This window comes from Vitis riparia, chromosome 14 (genome assembly GCF_004353265.1).
Source record: "Vitis riparia cultivar Riparia Gloire de Montpellier isolate 1030 chromosome 14, EGFV_Vit.rip_1.0, whole genome shotgun sequence".
NCBI classification, from domain to species: Eukaryota; Viridiplantae; Streptophyta; class Magnoliopsida; order Vitales; family Vitaceae; genus Vitis; species Vitis riparia.
The window spans coordinates 9,601,949-9,625,765 of NC_048444.1; the positions used below are offsets into that span (position 1 = coordinate 9,601,949).

The 23,817-nt window shown below is 28.3% G+C and overlaps 1 protein-coding gene and 1 pseudogene across 1 annotated transcript; one reads left to right on the plus strand and one right to left on the minus strand.

Annotated features, from left to right (window-relative positions):
• Window positions 1-9,554: 9,554 nt before the first annotated feature.
• On the minus strand, window positions 9,555-17,524 carry LOC117930443 (annotated as a pseudogene).
• Window positions 17,525-20,716: 3,192 nt separating this feature from the next.
• Window positions 20,717-23,278, plus strand: LOC117929774 (cytokinin hydroxylase). The gene is made up of 5 exons (XM_034850176.1): window positions 20,717-21,027; window positions 21,124-21,350; window positions 21,443-21,684; window positions 21,962-22,340; window positions 22,663-23,278. The coding sequence occupies exons 1-5, from the start codon at window positions 20,751-20,753 to the stop codon at window positions 23,083-23,085; spliced, it is 1,548 nt and encodes a 515-aa protein (XP_034706067.1). The 5' UTR covers window positions 20,717-20,750; the 3' UTR covers window positions 23,086-23,278.
• The last annotated feature ends 539 nt before the right edge of the window (window positions 23,279-23,817 follow it).

Here is a 23,817-nt window from a genome sequence, read left to right on the forward strand (position 1 = left end):
TAGTACTTTTTGAGAACCAAATATAACTTAAAAGTAATTCAAGTTTTATACATTTATCGATCAATCAAAAATAACATCCAGATAATCAAAGGTAGTACTTATATAATTAAAATGTAGTACATGGTATAAGATAGTACCTTTGATAAACAAAGTATATAAAATATTAATTATTTTTAAATAATTGTTTGAAATTTGTATTTTATAAACTTGAGTTTCTTTTCTATAATTATTTTCATATGAGTATATGAAAATTGATAGAATATAATTTTAAACTATATTCTTAATTATTTACAAAGTTTCTAATAGCAAAAATATTATTTTTGTATACAAAAAATATATGTAAGAATTTTAAAGATTAAAATGACTAAAAACTAAATAAAAGCTTTCATTGTCACCACCAAAAGTGGCACTATTTTTCATGTTTGAATTTACAAGTGGAGCTTTGAAAACTTTCAAAGAAAAAGGAAATAGATAGGGAAGATAGGAGGGAATTTATTTCAAGAAGACCGATATGCAATAAGGACAAAATAATCAAAATTTGAAAAAGTGAGTTTTCACACACTTATATAAAAATAATTATGAAATAAGAATTCTTTAAAAGTAATTCAAGTTTTGTACACTCATCGATCGATCAAATGTAGTATTCAAATAATCAAAAGTAGTACTTATATCATTAAAAGATAGTACATGGTTAAAGATAGTACTTTTGATAAATAAATAAAAAAGTATATAAAATATCAATTATTTTTAAATAGTTGTTTGAAATTTGCATTTTAGAAACTTGAGTTTTTATTTTGTAATTTTTTTTCATATGAGTGTATGAAAATGAGTAGAATATAATTTTAAACTATATTCTTAAGTATTTACAAAGTATTAATAGCAAAAATATTATTTTTGTATAAAATATATACATACATATATATATATATATATATATATATATATATATATATATATATATATATATATATATATATATATATATATATATATATAAGAATTTTAATGATTAAAATGACTAAAAACTAAATAAAAGCTTTCATTTTCACAACAAAAAATGGCACTATTTTTCATGTTTGAATTTAAAATGGAGCTTTGAAAACCTTAAAAGAAAAAGGGAATAGATTAGGAAAGATAGGAGGGAATTTATTTGGAGACAGTATGTAGTAAAGACAAAATAATCAAGATGCGAGAACGTGAATTTTCATGCACTTGTGTAAAATTAATTATAAAATAGTAATTCTCTAAAAGTAATTCAAGTTTTATATATTCATCAGTCAGTCAAGGTAGTATCCAGATAATCAAAAGTAATACTTATATTATTGAAATGTAGTACTTGAATAGTTAAATATAATACATATGATACAAAAGTATATAAAATACTAATTATTTTTAAATAGTTGTTTAAAATTTATATTTTATAAATTTGAGTTTTAATTTTGTAATTTTTTTCATGCGAGTGTATAAAAATGGATAGAATATAATTTTAAACTATATGCTTAATTATTTACAAAGTTTCTAATAGAAAAAATATTATTTTTGTATACAAAAAATATATATAAGAATTTTAAAGATTAAAATGACTAAAAACTAAATAAAAGCTTTCATTGTCACCACCAAAAGTGGCACTATTTTTCATGTTTGAATTTACAAGTGGAGCTTTGAAAACTTTCAAAGAAAAAAGAAATGGATTAGGGAAGATAGGAAGGAATTTATTTCAAGAAGACCGGTATGCAGTAAAGACAAAATAATCAAAATGCGAGAATGTGAATTTTCTTGCACTCTTGTAAAAATAATCATAAAATAAAATTTTTTTAAAAGTAATTCAAGTTCTATATACTCATTGGTCAAAAGTAATAACCAGATAATCAAATGTAATACTCATATCATTAAAAAGGTAATACTTGAATGATTAAAAATAATACATTTGATAAAAAAAAGTATATAAAATATTAATTATTTTTAAATAGTTGTTTGAAATTTATATTTTATAAATATGAGTTTCTATTTCATAATTTTTTATTCCATATTAGTGTATAAAAATGGAAAAAAATAGAATTTTAAACTATATTCTTAATTATTTACAAAGTTTCTAATAGCAAAAATATTATTTTTATATACAAAAAATATATATAAGAATTTTAATGATTAAAATGACTAAAAACTAAATATTTCTCATGTTTTCTATCGAATTTAAAAATAAAATTTATTTAAAAAAAAAAAAAAAACATTTTTTACAATACCAAATAGGTCCCACATGCTTGCTGCTATAACATAGCGGATAGAAAATGGTCATTGGCAGAAAAGTGTACCGACCTCTACCTTTACATGAGGTTGAATATACCGAGGGCCTGGTGCGGGGTGGCGTGCGGTTAGAGGGAGTGAGAGGAAGGAAGTGTGGATACGGAAGATGACTTTGAACAGAGAAAATGGAATTCGATGGACTGGTTACATATTCAAAGGCAGAAGAAAAGTGTACAGTGCTGTTATTCTGTTCGATCGCTTTTCCACTATAAAGAACCAGAAAAGTTGTTATTCTCCTTGTTCTTTTCTTTTTCTTTTTTTCTTTTTTTTTTTTGGGTTCCATCTTTGCAAATTTGAAGTGGTGAAAATTTTGGCTTTCCATAAGGTAAGGTTCCTATTTATAATTTTATTCCTACATCTTTTTACGTTTTCTTATGGATTTGTTTAAATTATAAAATATGTGAGGAAAGTATTAGAGAAAGTTAATGTTATCCTTAATTTATATATTGATATTTATCTATTTATTATATATTAATTTGAATTAGAATAGAATATAGAATTTGAATTAAAGTAGGAGTTTACTATTAGTTTGAATTATAGAAGGAAATATAATTTGAATTACGATAGAACTCAAATGTATATAAATATCCATCATCATCAATGAGAATAGTATGTCATATTTTATCTCTCTATAGAAAGAATGAGCAAAAAAGAGAAAAATGAAGGAGAATAAGAGATGAGCTTAGTGTCATACCTTGTTCCAAATGATCCTTCCATCTAAGTGTTGCACATAAACTTAGGGAAAAACCTAAGTTTGTGTCATTAAGCTCAATACAAATTTTTCTCACTCCATTTTCAATTCTATTCATCTTTGTATAAAGAAGAAAAATAATTTTTTTAAATGAAAAATCAAAAGAAGAAGATTTATATTTTTCTCTTCCTTCCTAATACTTTCTATTATTCAAGGTTATTTTTTAATAAAATTGTTGTAAAGAACTATTTGAGGTGTGCGAAGCTGAAATTCCTGAGCATGGGTCATGCCTCAATTTGGTGGGATTAAGTCTAAGCAAGGTGTGAGCAGAAAGGCAAAGGGAACTACGTGGGACAAGATGTGATCGAGGTTGTGGGAGAAATTTCTACCCTCCAATTAGATCCAGAGCTCATTCCACTTCCCTTTAAAGGATAGGGGGAGAGAAGTGTATAAGAAAGCCCTTACTCCTAACAAGTTGCAGAATTCTACCAATTCTATTCGCAATGACTTGAACAAATCTAATAATCTAAGATGAAATATCGATGCATCAGATGTGATAAGTGGCCTATCAACTAGCTTTAAAGGTTGAGGAACTAGTCAAAGCATATACATTTGGATTTTTAATTTATCCATATTTTTAATTTAGTATTTTTTTTTTTATCATTCATATGTCACTTTTTGTGATGATAAACCTTTCATGACATTAGATTTTTCAAATTATTCTTCTTTTCCAAAATAACGATGGTTGGAACCACACATTTGGATATTGACAATAATTTTACTAAGATATATATATTTCATTCCATTCATTAATCAACATTGTAATAAATTTGTAATCATAATAAACTAATTATACTTGGATTATATCTCTAATTTATAATTAATTTAGAACTTCTAAATAACATAACTTTCAAATACTTCTGAAATCCCTAAAAGTCTTTGACTACTTTTAATAACTTATTTTAAGTGGAGTTTTAAATTCAACCACACTTCCTATATTTTAAGTGGAGTTTTAAAGTCAACCACACTTTCTATTCAAGCTTTAATTTAGTAAGCATCCTGTGCATCCAAAACTACTCGATATTCCATTGAAATAATTTGATACATTGTGAAAATTACTGTCATATATCTATTTTCTATAGTTGATAATTAAATGTTAGAACTTGTTGCTTCTTTAAAACCCATGAGAATTTTAATTTTCCAATATAAAAAACATATGGGATGATATTCTTTTTAGTCTTTACAAAATGTATATATTTACTATCTTTTTAACCACTAAATTAAAATGTTTGAAAAACGATAGAAAATACTATAATCACTAGTATCATTCAAATATCTCAAAACTTGCTTTGCTTCGTAAATCGACTAGCTAATAATTTCTAATCTAGCTAATAGAAGTCAAATAATAAAGACATCCTATTATGCCCCTGAAATATATTAGATTTACTAATTCTTTACCGCTCTCTTTCTCCATTTCTAATATCCTTGCAACAAGAGTGTGAATTGTTGTTGATGATCCTATACTGAATTGCTTTAATGTATGTGACTTACTTTTTTGTAAGACATCTACTAGTATTTTCCTATAAAAATGAGATCTTTAGGTAGACACATATGATAACTATATTACCATTAGAACTTGGCTTGATGTAAAGTGTTAACTCAAAAGTATACTATTGCAAACAAGTGTCAATCTTGTATACATAGCATGAGGTATTTGCTTTAATTTAGACAATGCCTTCAACTGTGTAAACTTACTTTTCTTGCCCTTTCTTAAATATGTGATAGTGATTCAATAAAAAACTTCTTCTTCAAGTACTCAATTCGAGAAAGTAGACTTAACATCGATTTGGTATATTTTTCACTTTTTTTTTTTTGAGTTACAAGAGTAATTATCATGACAATTGATGCAAACTTCAATATAATTAATAACTAGTTTCTAGTTGTAACATTTTGTTATAAATTTTTTCTCACACCAATCAAAATTATTATCAGGATTATTCCTTGTCTTATAAAGCCAATTAACACTAATTGATTTTTTTCCAATTGGTAGAGTGGTTAGCTCCCATGGATAATTTTTCTATATCAATTATTATTTTTATTTTGTTGGTTGAATCCATTTCTCATTACTTAATACTTCTTTATATGAAATTAAGTTACAATCTATAAGAAACAAAAATGAACTAAATCCTTATTAATAATTTCATTATCTTTTATAACTTCATAATTTTGTAAATGTACATACATAATACAAGAACATTTGAGGCGCATTTGCCCATGATTCAAGCTCTTGCGTTATCTTGCAAAGGGGACTTTTAGTAGGAGAATGTGTACTTGATATATGCATATTTGTGTAAAGTCATTTTGATGTCATTTACAAAATCTTCTTCAATCAAAAGCCTATTTTTCATACTTTCTTTTTTTGGTCCATGTTCAACTTTCATTATATAGAAATCAAACATCTCAAATTCTCTAGTTTTGGATTATACAAATTTGTTACCTTTGGTGACATCATTATAATTAACGAAAATGAACTTCCTACTTTTGTCATCAGACTTATTTCTATGCTCTTTTGTTGCATGGGCATACGAAAAAAAAAAACTAAAAACTTGCATGAAAGAAAAGTTTAACTTGTGTTCACTCTAGCCTTTCTTTGGTATTTCTTGCAAAACTCCTATGGCAGGGCACTTGTTCAACAATAACACTACACAACTAATAGCTTTTGCCCAAATTTTTTTTGGAAGTGAGTACTTCTTATTAGCTATCTTTACAATTATCTTGTTCTTTCTTTCAACCATACCTTTCTTTTTGGTGTATAACTAGTTGTCAATTATTGTCAAATACCCTAACTTTTGCAACAATAAACTTGTTAAAATAATCAAAATTTTCTTTTAATAAAAAAAAAAAATCAAGCTCTATTAGAAAACTATTTATAAAAGTTGAAATATATTTATTGTGATCAACTGATTTTACTTTACTAGGCTCACATATACATTAACTCTAAAGATTATCTAGCTCTTTTGGATTTTCCAATTGGAAATAAATTCTTATAATATTTACAAAGAAGATATGATCTAGAATATCAATTATTGATAATCATGCTACCAAATTCTTCCACACTAATAACTTAACTCATAAAAATTGAGATGGCCAAAATAAATTAAGATGCCAAAATTGATTCTTAGTTGTCATTAACTCAACAAAGCTTCTAATCGAAGAAATATAGGAAATATCTTAGTCTTTGTCATTTATACCTTTGCAATTATCTTTTTATTTTATTATTAAAAATGAAAATTCTATTATAAATATTAATAATAGGTAACTTTATGTTAATTGTCCTATTCTTAATAAATTCAAAAAAAAAAATCTAGGATAAAATATATATATATCTACCTTATTGATATCAATACGATAATTAGAATAAATTTGAATATTACCTTTACTAATGATCAAAACTTTAGACTTGCTTTCAAAATTAACTTCTCATTTGATTGATTCATTTAATTGTAAAAATAATTCTTTCTTTTTGTACTTATAGTTGTTGCAATTTGTATCAAGGTACAAAATATTTATGTGCTTTGAGGTCAATGTAGTTGTATTCCAAGGATTTGTCTCAATGGTGTTTGCCTGTTCTATTTGTTGATTTTGTAATTTTGTTTGATAATTTTGTTTGGCATTCATAGTTGTAGTGTTCCATTTAATATGTAATTTTATTTGAAATGTACAGTTCCGTAACTATTTTCATTTCTACTGTTTGAATTGTTATGCCCATTATGATAATTTTGTTTGAATTGTTACATTGACTATAACCATGAGCTCTATTACGTTGTTGGCCACCACGATCTCATATAAATGTTTTACTCTATAAAACTTGCTTTGAATGAAAAGAATTGATTTTATGATTCATTAATTATTCATGAAAATATAATTAACTCATAAAACTTTCAAATGTGAATTAAGGTGAACACATCTTTTTCCTTTTTAATGGTTAAAATAACATATTTGAAATTTTTATTAATGGCATATAACTTTCTCAATTATTCTTTAATTATCAAAATTCTCACCATTAACATGCTTGCATCTAGTTCACAATGGTGTGCATCATCCCAAATTGATTTAAAGTCATTGATGTGAGAAGACATGATCATCATCTTTATACAATTTTTTTAATAGATTGTCCCATGCCTCATTTGTTGTTTTTGTCCTTAAGATTTTCTCAAATATGGATTCTTTTATTATTAGGATGTTGCATAGAGTGTTTTCTAATATATATATATATATATATTCCAAAATCTCAATAAATCTTTATATTTTTTTACTAGTTCCTCGAATTTTTCTAGGTTATACATTTTGTTGCAATCATTATTCACTAGATCTCATAAGTTAACAAGACCCACATATGAATGAACTAAATTTTAAAAGTTGTGCTTGAATTGAGTTATTATAACCAAGATATTATATACAAAATTGCAACTTTCTAATTCATATTATTCTAACCTTGATCTTCTAGCCTTGCACCTCTTATCTTTTGGCTCTTTGGGTATCAATAGTAAAATTATTTTATTCAACTCATTAATCAATATAATAACAAATTTATATTTGTATCTAGGAATGACAATGAGATGAGTTTTTCTATATCTACCTCGCTTTTAATGGAATGAGTTTGAAATTAAAATAAATGGGTTAAGAGCAAGTTTGAGTTTTTTTTAAAAAAAAAACTAGGATAAGTTCAAATATTGCCTTATCCCACCTTGATTGCATATAAAATTAAATTTAAAAATAATTTAATTTAATTTTTTTATCTTCCCATTTTTAATATCTATAAGTTAATAAAAAATACATTTTCAATAAGTTTTAAAAGATTTATAAATTAATTTTTAAACTATTTTAAAAAAAAAAATTAAAAAGTTAAACATAATAGGGTGACCTGGTATGAGAAATTTGCAAATCTATATCATTCTGTTTAATTTTTTTATTAGGTTGGAGATGAAAATTATTTTGAATAAATGAGATGGGATTGGGATGGAGTGACCTATTCTGAACTAATCCCATTGGCATCTCTATTTGTATCAAACTAATCATGTTCAGACTAATTCTAATTTATAGTTAAACTAAATTAAGAACTTCCACTACATCCTAGCTAGATTCCTAAAAGTCTCCCATTTTAACTTGGAAGTTGAATTAATATTTTTAAGAATCAAGATGAAGTGAGATTTTCATGGCAAAAAGGTGCAGAAAATTTAGCACATATATTAAAATAAAAGGTGATCTTTTGCCAGTAAAACTTAGGTTCTCAGGTGAAAATTGTTGAAATCCAAAAAAGATTAAAAAAAAAAGATTTCTTATTACGAATTCTCTTTAAAATAGGTACAACACCATTAGGATTTAAAAATAGACTTAATAAAACCTATAAAAGAAAGAGACTAATTCGAAATATAATAATTCTAATATACTAACTAAATAAGAAAGAAAAATAGTTATTAAATAAATTTAAATAATAACTATAAAAACTGCTAAATAAATAACTCTAACATCCCCTACAAACTCACGATTTGATTGCAAAAAACATCAAGAGTTTGCCAATTGAAAATCAAAAATGCAAAAGCGGGTTTGATTTGGTAAAAACTTTGCAATCAATCATACTATTGAAAAAATCTCTTGGCAACCAATCGAGCTTTGTACCGCTTAATTGAAGTACTAAATACAAAGTATTAGTCTTATGTAAAATAAAAAGTTCCTTCGTCATAGCCTGCTACCAAAGAGGATCAAGAACAACTTCTAGGAGTAGAAATAGGAGGAGAGGAAGGAGCATGATAATAAAAAACTAAAGTACCAATATCTGCATGAAAACAATCTGTATCATCTAAGACAGGATCAATGTGAACAAATGCAGACTTAGAGACATTATGAGACTTAGCAGGAATAAAAAATGTATATGCTCAAAGAAGAAGTAATAAAAGACTTAAAACTATCAAAGAAAAAGAAAAAAATTAAAAGAAGAAGAAGAAGAAGTAGACACAAAACTATCAAGGAATGAGAAATCAAGGAAGACGGAGGAAAACACAAAACCACAAAAGAAAAATAAATAAAAGAAGAGAAACAAAATTTTGATTCATATATAATAAATAGAGCCAGACAAAATTTCATATTCATATCCAACAAACAGAATCTGGACTTATATCCAACAAATAAAGACAAACAAAATTTAGATTCATATCCAATAAACAGAGATAAGCAAAATTTGAATTCACATCCAATAAAAGAAATAAAAGAACAATTTGATCACCCATTACAATATTCTACAATCAAATATATACGAAAGTAGTGTATGAGATTAAACTCTTTTCCATGAAATGATAAATTAAAAGTCCCATTAAAGATGTGGAGAGGTGGCTCAATTACCCGACCTCCTGTTAGACCAAACTCTAATACCAACCCTTAAAATTACAGAGAGACGCAACAACTCATAGGAGGGGCATGCAAATTACCCTAATAAGATGAAACTGAGCTCCAAATTAAGATCTAAACAATAACAATTATCATCTGGTCGATTAGATACAAATTAATGGGAAGAAATCTTAAGATTAAGCGACTTATTGGTCCAAACCTTCCAACTCCCACTTCCCTTCCGGGGCATTCCTGCTCTCCTTTCAACACCCACTTCTATAGTCTTTCTGCAGTTGTGGCTTTTTACACAGCATGACATTCCGACTACCATTACTGCCAATAGTCTCCCACAGATTCAGAGCATCTGATTCGGCATTGGAGCAATAGAGGAAGTTGTTGAGATTGGAGTCTAGAATGGGGAGGCGACCCTCACATGCGTAAGATTTGAGGGTGGTGTCGATGACGGTGGCGGCGAGCTCGTCCTTGTTGACGATGAACCGAATCAGACCAACGCTACCAAGAACATTGATACTGATCAAAAAGCGATTGTCTTTTCCAACGCTTTGATTCTTCTTTGCTTATAGAGCAACATTGTTGTTCCAATCCTTGTCACAAAAGATTACGAAAGAGACAGCAATTCTTAACGAATGGAATGGAATAATAATAATAATAAAATAAAAAAAAGCGCAAAAAAGCGAAAGAAAAAAAACAGGAATAGAAAGCAAAAAGAAAAGAGACAAAGGCTCAACACCAAGGCAACGATAGTACCAACCTTCCTTACAAGAACTGGATGAGAAAGCAATGGAGGCAATGAAAGGGAGGAGGATGCAAGAAACACCGTAGTGGGACTGCGCGGATTGGATACGCGCGTTTGTACCAAAAGATGAAAGAAAGCATGAAAATCCAATAGAATTCTAGCATTCACCACCTACTAGGCTTGATATTCGAAATAAGATGCTTCATTCTTGATCACTTTCCAGGGCTAGGGAGATGAAAAAAGATTGAATATTCTAAAGAGAAAATTATGTTTTGGACCTAGTTGGGTCCAAAAATTAAGTTTTAGTCTATATAAGTTGCATAATCGATGGGGAGGATATAAAATATGAATACCATTCAAAACTATTTTCTATCATTATATTTGATAAACTTTTTTATCTTAATTTTTTTAATAATCATTCTGAAAAGTTATTATTTAAAAAAAATATATTCTAAAAATATATCATTTAAAAAAATTAAATTTGACATATTTTTAGTTAATTTTTATATACATAATTTTAAATATATATATTTTCCAAGATGTTTGATTTTTAAATAATAATAATAATAATTTATTTTTATTTTTTTAAAAAAGAGTGTATTTTTTTTCAAACCACTAAATTATATTAAATTTTATTGAGGTTTATAAAAGGAATAAAATTTAAATTAATGCTTTTTTTTTCATAGTGAGCAAAGGTTCATTCTGAAAAGATAACAAATTCATATTATTCTTTTTAATTTTCACATTTTCTCTAAGTCTTGGACTTAAATGGTGAACTTATACGAATCAAAACTTAATTTTTGGGTCCAATTGAGTCTGAAACACAATTATCCCAATTCTAAACACAATGATTCTAATATGGTAACTTAATAAGAAAGAGAAATACTAACTAAATAAATAACTCTAACATCCCCAACCAAACTTTGATACCATATTGAAATTCAAAAAAGATTTAAAAAAAAAGTGAAAAAAATGAAAATATAGGATTTCTTATTACAAATTCTCTTTAAAATATGTATAACACCGTAAGGATTTAAAATAGACCTAACAAAACCTAAAAAAGAAAAATAATAACTGTAATATAGTAATTTAAAAAAAAAAAAAGAGAAATAGTAACTAAACAAATCTAAATAGTAACTAAATAAATAACTCTAACAAAAATATTTCTTTATACCTTTTGTTATGTTGTGTCCAAAAGACAATATTATGTGCAAAAATTGAATTTTGTGTTAGAGACCCCTAATGAATTTCAAGAGAGTTTTCTCGTGCATTCTATTCTCTTCCTACATTCTAATTTATCTTTCTTACTTTCTTTTCCTTCCACTTTATAATTTTACAACACGTTATCAACACGAATAGTCTCTACAAAAGAAATAAGAAGGACGTTATTCTCTTTAGAGAAATAGAAAGATGTTTTTCCCTTCAGAGAAATAGAAAGACTTTCTCTCTTCTTTCTCATAAAAAGGTATCTGATAAACTTATATCATGATTTTCTATTTTATTACCTTTTGATCTCTATTTTCATATATTTTATTTAAATACATAAATATGTATAATCCCTATAACCAAAAGTTATGAAATAAATTATAAATTATAGAGTACATTCATAATTAGAAGTTATGAAAAATATGTATAATCCCTATAATCATAAATTATAAATTATAGGGTAAATTCATAACCAAAAGTTATGAAAAATATGTACAATCCTTATAATCATAAATTATAAATTATAGGGTAAATTTATAACCAGAAGTTATGAAAAATATGTGCAATCCCTATAACCAAAAGTTATATGGAAAATTATAAAATTACAAATACATGACCAGAAGTTATGTATATGATCCTTAATTATTTATTTTTAATTATACGGTATAACTAGAAGTTATACCAAACAATATTATAGCCAGAAGCTATAAAATAAATAAATAAATAAATAAATGTTCATAGTCTAAAGTTATGTACAAATCTACATAATGAAAGTTCATAACCCGAAGCTATGCACAAATCTACCCAATGAATAGTTCATAGCCTGAAGCTATATACAAATTTATATAAAAAAAACAATTCATAACCTGAAGCTATGTACAAATTTAAATATTTTCTTATTCTGACAAAATAATCATGGTTTGAAGCTATGAAAGATATTAACTTTTAATTTCTTTAATTTATTTTTAATTATATTGTGTAACTAGAAGTTATACATAAATAGTTCTTAGCTTGAAGCTATGTACAAATTTGAATATTTTCTTGTTTTGACAAAATAATCATAACCCAAAGTTATGAAAAATATTGGATTTAATTTTCATTTCATACTCATTTATTTTTCACAACAGGAATTATGGAAAACAATTTTTATTAACAATTGTTTCATAGCCAGAAGTTATGCATACAATTTCTAATTCTCTTGTATAACTAGAAGTTATTCAAAACAAAATTGTCAATGAGTCTTGGAGCTATGATCGAAGAAGGAAATCAAGCATCCCTATAGGATCGCGCAAAAACACTGATTTTCCTTCGTTATCATCTCCATGAAGGTTTAACAAAAATGAGCTTTTGATGAGAAATCACTAGTGTCGTCTAACTAGATTTGAATCATTCCCTAAAGTGAATGCAATATTGTCCCAAACTCGTGGACGATGACGATGACATGGTCGTGGAAGAAATCCCCGATACCATAATTCTTATAGTAATAATTCACCAAATTCTCAGAAAAGGAAAGTCTCATTGCACCACCAGAAGTGGAATAATACTCAGGTAAAACAAGAAAATGGGAAGTGTTTACAAGATAAATCTCCTAAGAACCATGAGAATAAGTGTTATAGATGTGGTATGAAAGGGCATTGGTCGCGTACCTATAGTACGCCCAAACATTTGGTCGACCTTTACCAAGCATCAATAAAATGAAAGGAAGTTGAAATGAACTTCATTGATAGTGATTGTTAGGAAGTGTCCCAAATTCCTAATTAGTATAAATTCTTTTTTTGTAAAGAATATTATATAGAATATTATTGTAATATTAGACTTCCTTATAGAATAAGGAAGGTTGTTGGAAATATCTTTATAAATATTCTAAGTCATGAGGGGAAAAAGTCATGAGATGGAGATGGACTTGTAGAGACTATACGAGGTGGATAGAGATGTGAGAAAGAACGGGAGGTACCTGGTGGAGCGAGAGGGTTCGTAGTAAGGTATGGATACAAGGAGTGGGGAAACATGAGATGTTTCGGGAATCCAATAGTTGTATATGGTTTTGTCCTCTGTAATATTCTCTATTGTATAGTGGAATCATTATCTCTCATCCGTGGACGTAGGCATGGTTGACTGAATCAAGTTAAAACCTCGTGTACCGTATGTGTGATTGTTTTATCTTTGTGTTCTTGAACTAATATTGTTGGCATCAAAGCTTTTGTTGACATAAGAACTGGTATCAAAGCTTGGGTTGAAGATTTCTACAAGAGTTAAAGATCACAAAACACACAAGATAAAAACAAAAGGAAATTTCACTGAAGATGGCTATATCGGTGTAAAATTTACTATATATATATATATATATTTCCTTGAATTTGTAGCAAATGTAAAATTTTTCATATTATTATTTTTGCTACAAAAATATTTTTAGTAGAATATTACTTCCACGAATAATATATGAGTTTTATGACAAGTAAACTAGCATATAATTGTCATATTTGAATTAATGACAAAATTTCACTTTTAACCATAGCTTTACATCAAAAAGTTACTTTAATCACAAATATATTCATGGTAAAAAGAAAAATTTATATTTAAGTTTGAATTGTACGACGAAAAGTACATTTCAGTATGGTAGAAAGACAACTTGCATAAAAATAATTCTCACCATATTATCGAAGACAACAAGTGAATTTCATAGCCAAAAGTAGCATTTTACCATGAAATATAGTTTGTGGCAAAAAATTTATGACAAAAATTGGTATTTATTGTAATGAGATCAACACATCATAGTATCAGCTATATATATAGTGAAAATTAGAAAAGTACCTTTACTTTTCTACCTATTTGTTGATTGATCTAAGTTTACATACATAGGTATATTCTACATTTAGGATGTCATTTTGACATTATGGTTCAACTAATGAGTACTTGTGATCAACAAATTTTTGTTGGTCAAATTATTAGAATATTGGTTTCGTGATTAGCCAAAAATAATAAAAGTAAGATGATCAAATTATTGATATTAAGTGTTTGACTATAAAAGAAGAGAATTCAAAATGAAATTGTTTCTATTAAGCATCTCCGTAATGTATTTTTGTCTACATTTCTTATTATTAAAGAGTTTTCACGCTTTTTAAAGATTATATTGTATACATAAGTTTAATGGAAAATTTATCATATTTAGATGGCCTACAAGTAATGTCATGTGGTCACATAATAATACAAGAAAACTGATAATTCTAATGTCTTAATAATAATGGTGATATGACTTTTATACATTATTTTTGTGTGAACTTGGAAAATAGAGGAGAAAAGGTTAGTTTTAGGGATAAGGGGAATGTTTAATTGAATTGGAAGGAGGAAAATTGCAGGCATTGGAATAGAGATAAGCATAACCCTATCCTCATTAGCCTTGAAGGTGATTTGGGTGGAAACAATTAAAAGGTGGAGGCATGATTTAAGAGATAAAAGGCAATAGAGAAAAAGGGCATGTAAGAGCTCAGTGATATCACATGTGGCCATATAAATTAGTGGATTAATGAATTTCAAAACCAAAATCAAAGTCAACTCCAATGGTCATAGGCAATGTGCAGAACCTTTCAATATATTTTGAGTTTCAAACCAGCCAATCTTCCAAAATATTAATTTCTTAATTTACTAAGTAATGCTTTTGTTGGCAAAGAATCCCACTACCTAGGGAAAGAAGCAACTAGCCCCATTGATACTAGTATATCATGGCTTCTACTCAACTCAATAAGAAACAAATTTTTAATCCAAATTAGTTGGAGTACAACTTATTAAATTAAATGTTTGACCTAGAAATACAGTTATTGTTTGGATATATTTGTATTATATATTTTTAAAAATTATAAATAATAATAAATTATAAATAAAATATAATAAATGAATTTATACTTTATGTTCTCAAAAATTACTTTCAAAATTTTTAAAATTTGAAATAGTAAAATCATTTTAATACCTTAATTTTTTAAACTGTTACTAAAAACCATCTCTTTTAAGAGAAGTTTTAAAGAGTTACTATATTTTATACAGAAGTTATTGTCATTTAAAAAAGAATAAAAAACAAAAAGAAAATTAAAACCACACCTTAATTGGTTAAAATTTTAAAAATTGATATTATTAGGGTTTTAGCATGTATCTTTTCTATTACCTGTTTGAAAAAGTTTTGGGTTAAATTGGTATTTTATTTTATTTTTATTTTTCATCCTTATTTTAGTCATAGACATTAGAAGTTCAAGATTTTGGAATTCATGAGTTCAAACCTAACAATTGTTTATTAGTTAAATTACAAAAATGCACTTATATTTTGTTTTCCCAATATACTCAACTATGCCCAAATTTCTAATAAACTCTTTTGTGAGGATTTTTCATCATGAATTTTTACATGATATTCTAAATATATCTAATTTTTCTTCATATTTATCATAAGGATTTTTCAATAGATTTTTTTCTTTTTAATGGAATATCTTAACCAAAGACATAGATTTTAGTTAACATTTTTATTCATTTTCATAATATATTTACCCATCCTCTTTTAAGTTAATGGGGACATTAGGTCCAAATCATTCTTATTTATTACGAGTCTACTTCAAAATGATTTTAAAAGGGACCAAAAGTGCTTATTTATACTGAAAGTATTTTTATTTATTTTTATAAAAATGAAATGTTTGACAAATTTTTAAAAATTTAGAGAATCATTTGAAATGATTTTTGACAATAATTAGAAGTGATCCTTGGATAAAATTTATTCCTGATAATCATTTGATTGGTAAATTTTTTTTCGAAGGGATGTCTTGCTGATTCTAAGCTACTCAAAAGCTAAAAAACATGTCTCAATAAGTTGTTCCACAACAAGAATAGCTTGGGATTAATTTGAGAGTGATTTTAGTTAAAGAAATTTTATATGTGACATTTGCTAATAGTGCTTCCATTATAGACGCTTTTAAAGAAAATTCATGGGGTTTTAAAATTAGTGAGACATCCCTTAGTGATCAAGCTATTCATTGTTGTCTATTTGTGTGAGAAGCTATATATTTTACTTGAACAAATCTTAGATCTTCCTTGACTTATTATTATTTTGTGGTCAAATAAATTTGGAGAAGTAGAAGATCAATATAATAATGCCAACAACAAGATCTTAAGAAAATAATTAGGTCATGGGGAATCTTGTAGAAAATTTTATAAATTCATGCACAATATTTTATCATTTCGTGCACATGTGGTGCATTGATTAATGTTAAACCTATTCATTTCTCATTCTCCTCCAGACAAATTCCAGATTTCATTATTTTTATCAATTTTTTTTTATAGTGTTAGATTGAGAGAGTGAATAAGAGAGATACATAAGATCTTATGACAAAATCTTAAACAGCTACAACATTGGAAATCTTATATAAAAGATTTGTAATCCATCTTTTTAGTTTTTAAAAACAAAGGAAATCTCATATGAAAGATTTGTATTCAATCTTTTTACACTAAAAACAAAGAATGTTGTATTTTAAAATTCTTGGATCTATTTCATATATCATGTTCATAAAGTATTCTTTTAAATTAATTCTCTTTTCTTTTTTCTTTTTTTAATATATACGTACACCAATATTCATCCTTTAGAATTCATCCAAGTAGGGAATTGTGATAAGATAATTTTTTTGTATTCATCCCATCCTAATAGGAAGACTTAAAGATAAAAATAAATTGATTTAGGATGAGTTTGAATTTAGTTTGTTTTTTAAACTGAGGTGTTGAAGTTGTTCAAGTATTATAAATTAAATAAATTTAATTTAATATTTTTTTCATTTTTCTCTTTATTAACATGTTTTAAAATATATTTATTGTATTATACATATTTTTATTTGTAATATAATTAATTTGTTTTAAAAAAAAATTAAAATTAGTGTCAATATGAACTATACAAAGGGCTCATAGTTAATCAAATATGAATGGTTTAAAGATGGAAAAAGAAAGAAGTTGCATCCTTATTAGGCACCTATTATAAAGAATGAACTCAATAAAAATCAAATCCAAATTTAGACACAAAATAAGCCAATAAAATCAGAAATAAGCCAATAAAATCAGAAATTCAAAAGACGCTTGGATTTCTTAATGGAGATTTGACATCTATATGGATTTTCTTATTTGCTAGATGATACATTTAATGTTAATATCCAATTACCCATTTCCACTAATTCCACCTCCTCTTCCTTTTATTTTGAAAAGTGATTAATTTTGGAATTTATTGCATCACATTCAATCAAAGAAATAATTTATATCCACAAAAATGAAGGTTATATTTTATTACTAGAATTAGATAGGATATGTATATTATAAGATATCATATCTTATTGAATGAGATATTTATATCATAAGATATCATTTTCAATGAAATATGATATTTTTACATATCTTATTCATATGATAATAATATATTTATATATTATGTTATATTTATATTAGTTTATAAAATTAATAAAAAAAAAATAGAATATATATTATTTTTAATATTTAAAATAAAAATTATATTGCACTTCAATATTTTATTTTTCAAAATATTTATATTTAAAACTCTTTCTAAAATTATAAAAATGTGAAAAAATGAAAATTTTAAAAAATATTTTTATGTACACAAAATATATATTTAGTTGTTGTATAAAAATTCTTATATTTTATATAAAAAAAATATTTTTAAAAATTAAAAATAGGAAATATATCTAAGTATGGCTTGAGGGATTCATTGCCCCCTTTTTTGGTAGTTTCATGATCCATAAAACGTTAAAAAAGAAAAAGAAAAAAAAAGGATATTCCGACATTAATAGCTAATTAAAAAAGAAACACAAAAATAAGATAATCAAAATTGTGAGGTGGGGCCTAGGACAGATGATGGATAAGTGTGGAAAAGGCAATTCTAAGCAATGATGAAAATATCGGTAATCATAGATATATGGGTACTTCGATTTTACGGATACATCGGAGATATATCGGCGAATATTTTGGAAAAAAATATCGATAAATTTAAATATGATCAAAATTTATAAAAATACAAGAAAAACTTCATAAAAATGTAATTAGAAGTATAATAGATATTTTAAAATTGTTTTATTAAAGAATTTGATATATGTATAATATGATTTATCATATTTGATAATAATATTGTATGCATCGATAAAAATATGAATTTTATAAGTGTGCATTTATTATTAAATTATATCAAATATTATTTCATAATAACATTATGATATTTGATTATAATATGTCTAACTTAAAAATATATATTAATATTAAAATTATGATCCATTTAATTCAATTGTATTAAATAATATAAAATAAATTATGACATATGTATAATTTTTTAATATTTAATTAATTCATTAATGATATTGAAAACACTATGAAGAAAATTATTATGATAATTTTTATATTTTTGGTAATCAATTAAAAGAATTTTTTTTTATTTAATTATAAAATAATTATATTTAATTTGCTCTCTAAAATTTTAAAATGCCCTGGTGGTCGGATGTGGTTTGGGGTTCGAATCCCTTCAACAGCACAAAAAAAAAATAATAATAATAAATTGAGAGTACTGTAGCGCGTTGACCGACCGAAATATCGGCGATTTTCATCATTTTTTGCCATTTTTTTCATTATATTGGCAATTTTTGCAGAAATTTCTCTCATTCGATTTTTCTCCACAAAATATTGTGTTGACCTCTCCCGATACACGATATATTGCCGATATATCTCAACATTTTCCTCCTTGGTTCTAAGTGGAGAAAAATGGAGAAATGACTGAATATGAGAAGTGTCAGCTAAATTTACTAGTCTATGTAACTTGTCTTGTCTGCGCATTCAATTCTCTGTTGTTACCACTTTTGGCTACATCACTGTTTCCATTTCATTTTATTTATCTTCATAAAATATTATAAAATAATTTGAGCAATTTATGAACTTCTCATTCTCAAATATGATAACATTTTTATGGAAATTGAAAAATAAAAAAATTAAAAATTTAAATTTAAAACCCATTTATGGAAAGTGAGGGAGTGCATGATTGTGGGTTTTTCAATTGAAGATAGAGAAGCCCAGTTTGGATTTCCATTAAAGAACCTTCCAAAATTCCAATAGAGACCAAGGCAATGCATAAAATATGGCCCATTGGCTTATTATATAAAATAAATCAGTATTGGGTCCATTATTCTTTCTATAGACTAGCATGCTAGCTTTCCATTTTTATCTTTCAACACCAAATATATATATATATATACTTGTTATCAAATCACGAAGCATCTGATAATAAAATAAACACCCATCACCATTAAAAAAAATTATAATAAAAGACAAGAAAATCTTATATAAATATTATCGGTTTTGAATCCAATACTTAATAGTATTTGTTTTTCTACTTAATTCTAAATAGAATTTAAAATTGAATAGTACTAAATAATAATAAGTATTTACATAATTTGTTTTTGTAATATTTTATTTTTATTAAATATTGAAAAATAATAATAAAAAAATTAACATGTTATTTTTTCTATTTTAAAAAAGTTAAATATTTTGAATTTTTTCATTTAACCAAAAATTTATAATAAGTAATAAAAAAAATCGAAAAACAAGTAATTTAAAGTTTAAAAACAAATTGTTTTAGACAAAAAGTTAAAAATAAATAAACACCCTCTTATTCGGGATGTCACGATCAAATACACAATTCAGAAAATTTTTGAATGGTAAAAATAAAAATAAAATAAAAAATAAAAAATAAAAAGAAAAAGAGATTCTCAACCATAAAATAAAATAATAATAATTTAATTGCCAAGGCAATTTCCCAAGTAATTAAAGGCAAGGTCAACGGTTAATAGGTATGGCAAGAGGCCGGGTATGCCATCTTAGGCGTTAAAAAGTTCCTCCCCTGCGTCTCTGGTGGACTTCAAAAGGGGCACTGTATTTATTGCCACCACCTCTTTTCGAGAAAACAAAATATTTGATTTGATTGACTCCTCTGTCAAATTGGAAATTATTATAGTTTATAGAAATGGATTCAAGAGGAAGGATCTCTGCATGTTTGCACCATGTACAAAATAGATAAATTTACATATTCCATAAAAGAAATAATAAAGAGTGAGGGGGGAATTGTCTTTGCCTCCATAAAATGAAGGAAAGAAAAAGTAATGATAATAATGATAAAAAGGAAAAAAGAAAAAGGGAGAGAAAAAACATGAATTTTTTTGCTTTAAGTTTAAGAAAGAGGAGATTTCATATTGATTTTCACATTTCTTTTCTAGAACTTTTTAAGAATGGGGAGGCTATAAATTGGAGGCACCAGGGGAGTTCAAGTCATATTTCAGAGGGGGGAGAGAGAGAGAGAGAGAGAGAGAGAGAGAGAGAGAGAGAGAGAGAGAGAGAGAGAGAATGGGCATTTTATTGTTGACTCTGTTAATAGTCTTGGGGACTGTGTTGCTGAGGGCTGCCTACAATACCATCTCCTGTTACTGGCTAACTCCTAGAAGAATCAAGAAAATAATGGAAAAGCAAGGAGTGCGTGGCCCCAAACCACGCTTTCTAGTTGGAAACATCATGGACATGGCAGCTCTCGTCTCCAAATCAACCTCCACAGATATGGACTCCATTAGCCATGACACCGTGGGCCGCCTTTTGCCGCATTTCGTGGCCTGGTCCAAGCAATACGGTACTAATCTCTTCCTCTTTCTTCTTTCCTAGCTCCGATGCTCAAAGCCTATAAACTTTTGTTTACTTAAAGGGGGTTGGCTGATGGGATTTGCAGGGAAGAGGTTCATATACTGGAATGGGCCAGAGCCACGGATGTGCTTGACGGAGACTGAATTGATCAAAGAGCTGCTGACAAAGTACAACATGATCTCTGGGAAGTCATGGCTGCAGCAGCAGGGGTCGAAGCATTTCATCGGGCGTGGGCTGCTGATGGCGAACGGGGACGACTGGTACCACCAGCGCCACATCGTGGCTCCGGCGTTTATGGGGGACAAGCTGAAGGTGTGATGAGATTGATGTGATGAAAGCTTTTGATGTTTCATTTGCTTCTGTAAAAATAATATTATAAATGGTTGGCTTTAAATTATGGGCAGGGGTATGCGGGGTACATGATGGAATGCACTACCCAGATGCTCCAATCACTCCAAAATGCAGTAGAATCTGGGCAGACCGAGTTCGAGATTGGCGAATACATGACTCGTCTCACCGCTGATATCATTTCCAAGACAGAATTTGATAGCAGCTATGAGAAGGGAAAGCAAATATTCCATCTTCTCACTGAGTTGCAAAATCTTTGTGCTCAAGCCAGCAAGCACTTCTGCCTTCCTGGGAGTCGGTGAGTCGCATTTTTCCCATGCCAAATCTATGTTCTTTAGATTCTATCTTCTGGTTTTTCCCTTTAATTGATTCCTTCTTTTCCTTTAAGCTTCATTGTCCTTCTTAATTTTGAAGTCTTGTCTATCGCTGTCAGGGTCGTCTTCTTTCCTTTGAATTGACCACTGATTCGGCTTTCAACTACCTCATTTGTACGGTTCCCGTGTGGGGAACTCTTGTTCAGTAATGAATGATGATTTCATTCTGAAATTGAAAGAATCTAATTTTTTTTTTTACAGGTATTTTCCTAGTAAATACAACAGAGAGATTAAAGCGCTGAAGACGGAGGTGGAGAGACTGTTGATGGAGATCATACAGAGCCGAAAGGACTGTGTAGAGATTGGCAGGAGCAGTTCTTACGGAAATGATTTACTGGGCTTGCTGCTGAATGAGATGCAGAAGAAGAGAGGGAGTGGGTTCAGCCTAAACCTCCAACTCATCATGGATGAATGCAAAACCTTCTTCTTTGCCGGCCATGAAACCACTGCTCTCCTACTCACCTGGACCTCCATGCTCCTTGCTAGCAACCCCACTTGGCAAGACAAGGTTCGCGCCCAGGTGGCCGAGGTCTGCAATGGTGAAACTCCCTCTGTTGATCATCTTTCCAAGCTCACCTTGGTATGCAATTCATCAAGCTTCCTCTTCTCTCTGTTTCCGTTTCTGTTTCTGTTTTTTCTATTTTTTATTTCTCTTGCCTCCTACCAAAGGGCAGGGTGCTTGGCAACATATATATATATATATATATGCATACCAAATTCTACTCACTATCTGTATTGGCCATATCGGTGTTCCTAAATTTTGAAAAAAGCATGAACCGAGGCTGATTTCTCCTTTAGATACAGTATTTTTGTTGTACAAAAATGTCCCTCCCCTGTTGAAAAATTTTCATTTAAAAAACAAGAGAAGAGCTCACACGAGGCCTTTTATTTCCCTGGTGCAGCTAAACATGGTAATCAATGAATCAATGCGGCTGTACCCACCGGCCACCGTCCTACCACGGATGGCCTTCGAAGACATCAAACTAGGGGACCTCCACATCCCAAAGGGACTCTCCATATGGATCCCAGTGCTGGCAATCCACCACAGCGAGGAATTATGGGGTAAAGACGCAAATGAGTTCAATCCAGACCGGTTTGCCGGAAAGATGTTTGCCCCAGGTCGCCATTTCATCCCCTTTGCTGCTGGCCCCCGGAATTGCGTTGGCCAGTCCTTTGCCATGATGGAAGCTAAGATCATTCTAGCCATGCTAGTCTCCCGGTTTAGCTTTACAATCTCACAGAATTACCGGCATGCCCCCGTCATCATCCTCACCATAAAGCCCAAATATGGAGTTCAAATCTGTTTGAAGCCCTTGAAACCATGATCAGGATCAATTCAGGACACTGCATTAGGTTGCAGTCTGGATTTTCCCTTTTTTTTATATTAAGCCATTCATGGAGCCAAGAATAATACTCCTTTTGTTATGCTACTTGTGGTGAGGTGACTCTTGTAAGCATTAAAGAAAAACCAACGATATAATACAATGAGAAAACCCCAGACTGACTTTTTCCTCTTTAGCTTTTTGTGTTATCATCCGTGAGCTACCATTGATTAGCTTAAAGAAATTCAGAACCTCACCTCTCTGGAGAAGAAAAGATTAATTAATCAAAGCAGACAACACAAAGTGATGGGGTTAAGAAAGTGTTTATTGTTGTTTAGTTTTGATTCTCACAACACTTACAATTAATATTTGATGGTCTGATCCTTCCTTCCATGACTTTGAATTTGAAAAACTATATAGCCAACTGGGCAAGCCCTCTTTCCTTTTTCTTTTCTTTCTGTCTTTTTCCCTCCTTATTTTTTAGTACAAGTGATGCTTCCGTCATCTTCTGGTTTTCCCAGTCTGTGATCCTGCTCTTCCCACTTACCAATTTTCCTCATTTTTTTGTTTCAATCCCATTATTTATTCATTTTTCTTCTCTGTCACTACTGCCTATACACTTGGTACGAGAAATTCCTGCGCCACCGTTCTTTACTGTACCCTCCAAATCACTCTCCAATCATAAGATCTGGGTCTGGTTCAAAGTATCACATCTTCATATGATCTTTCCTCATT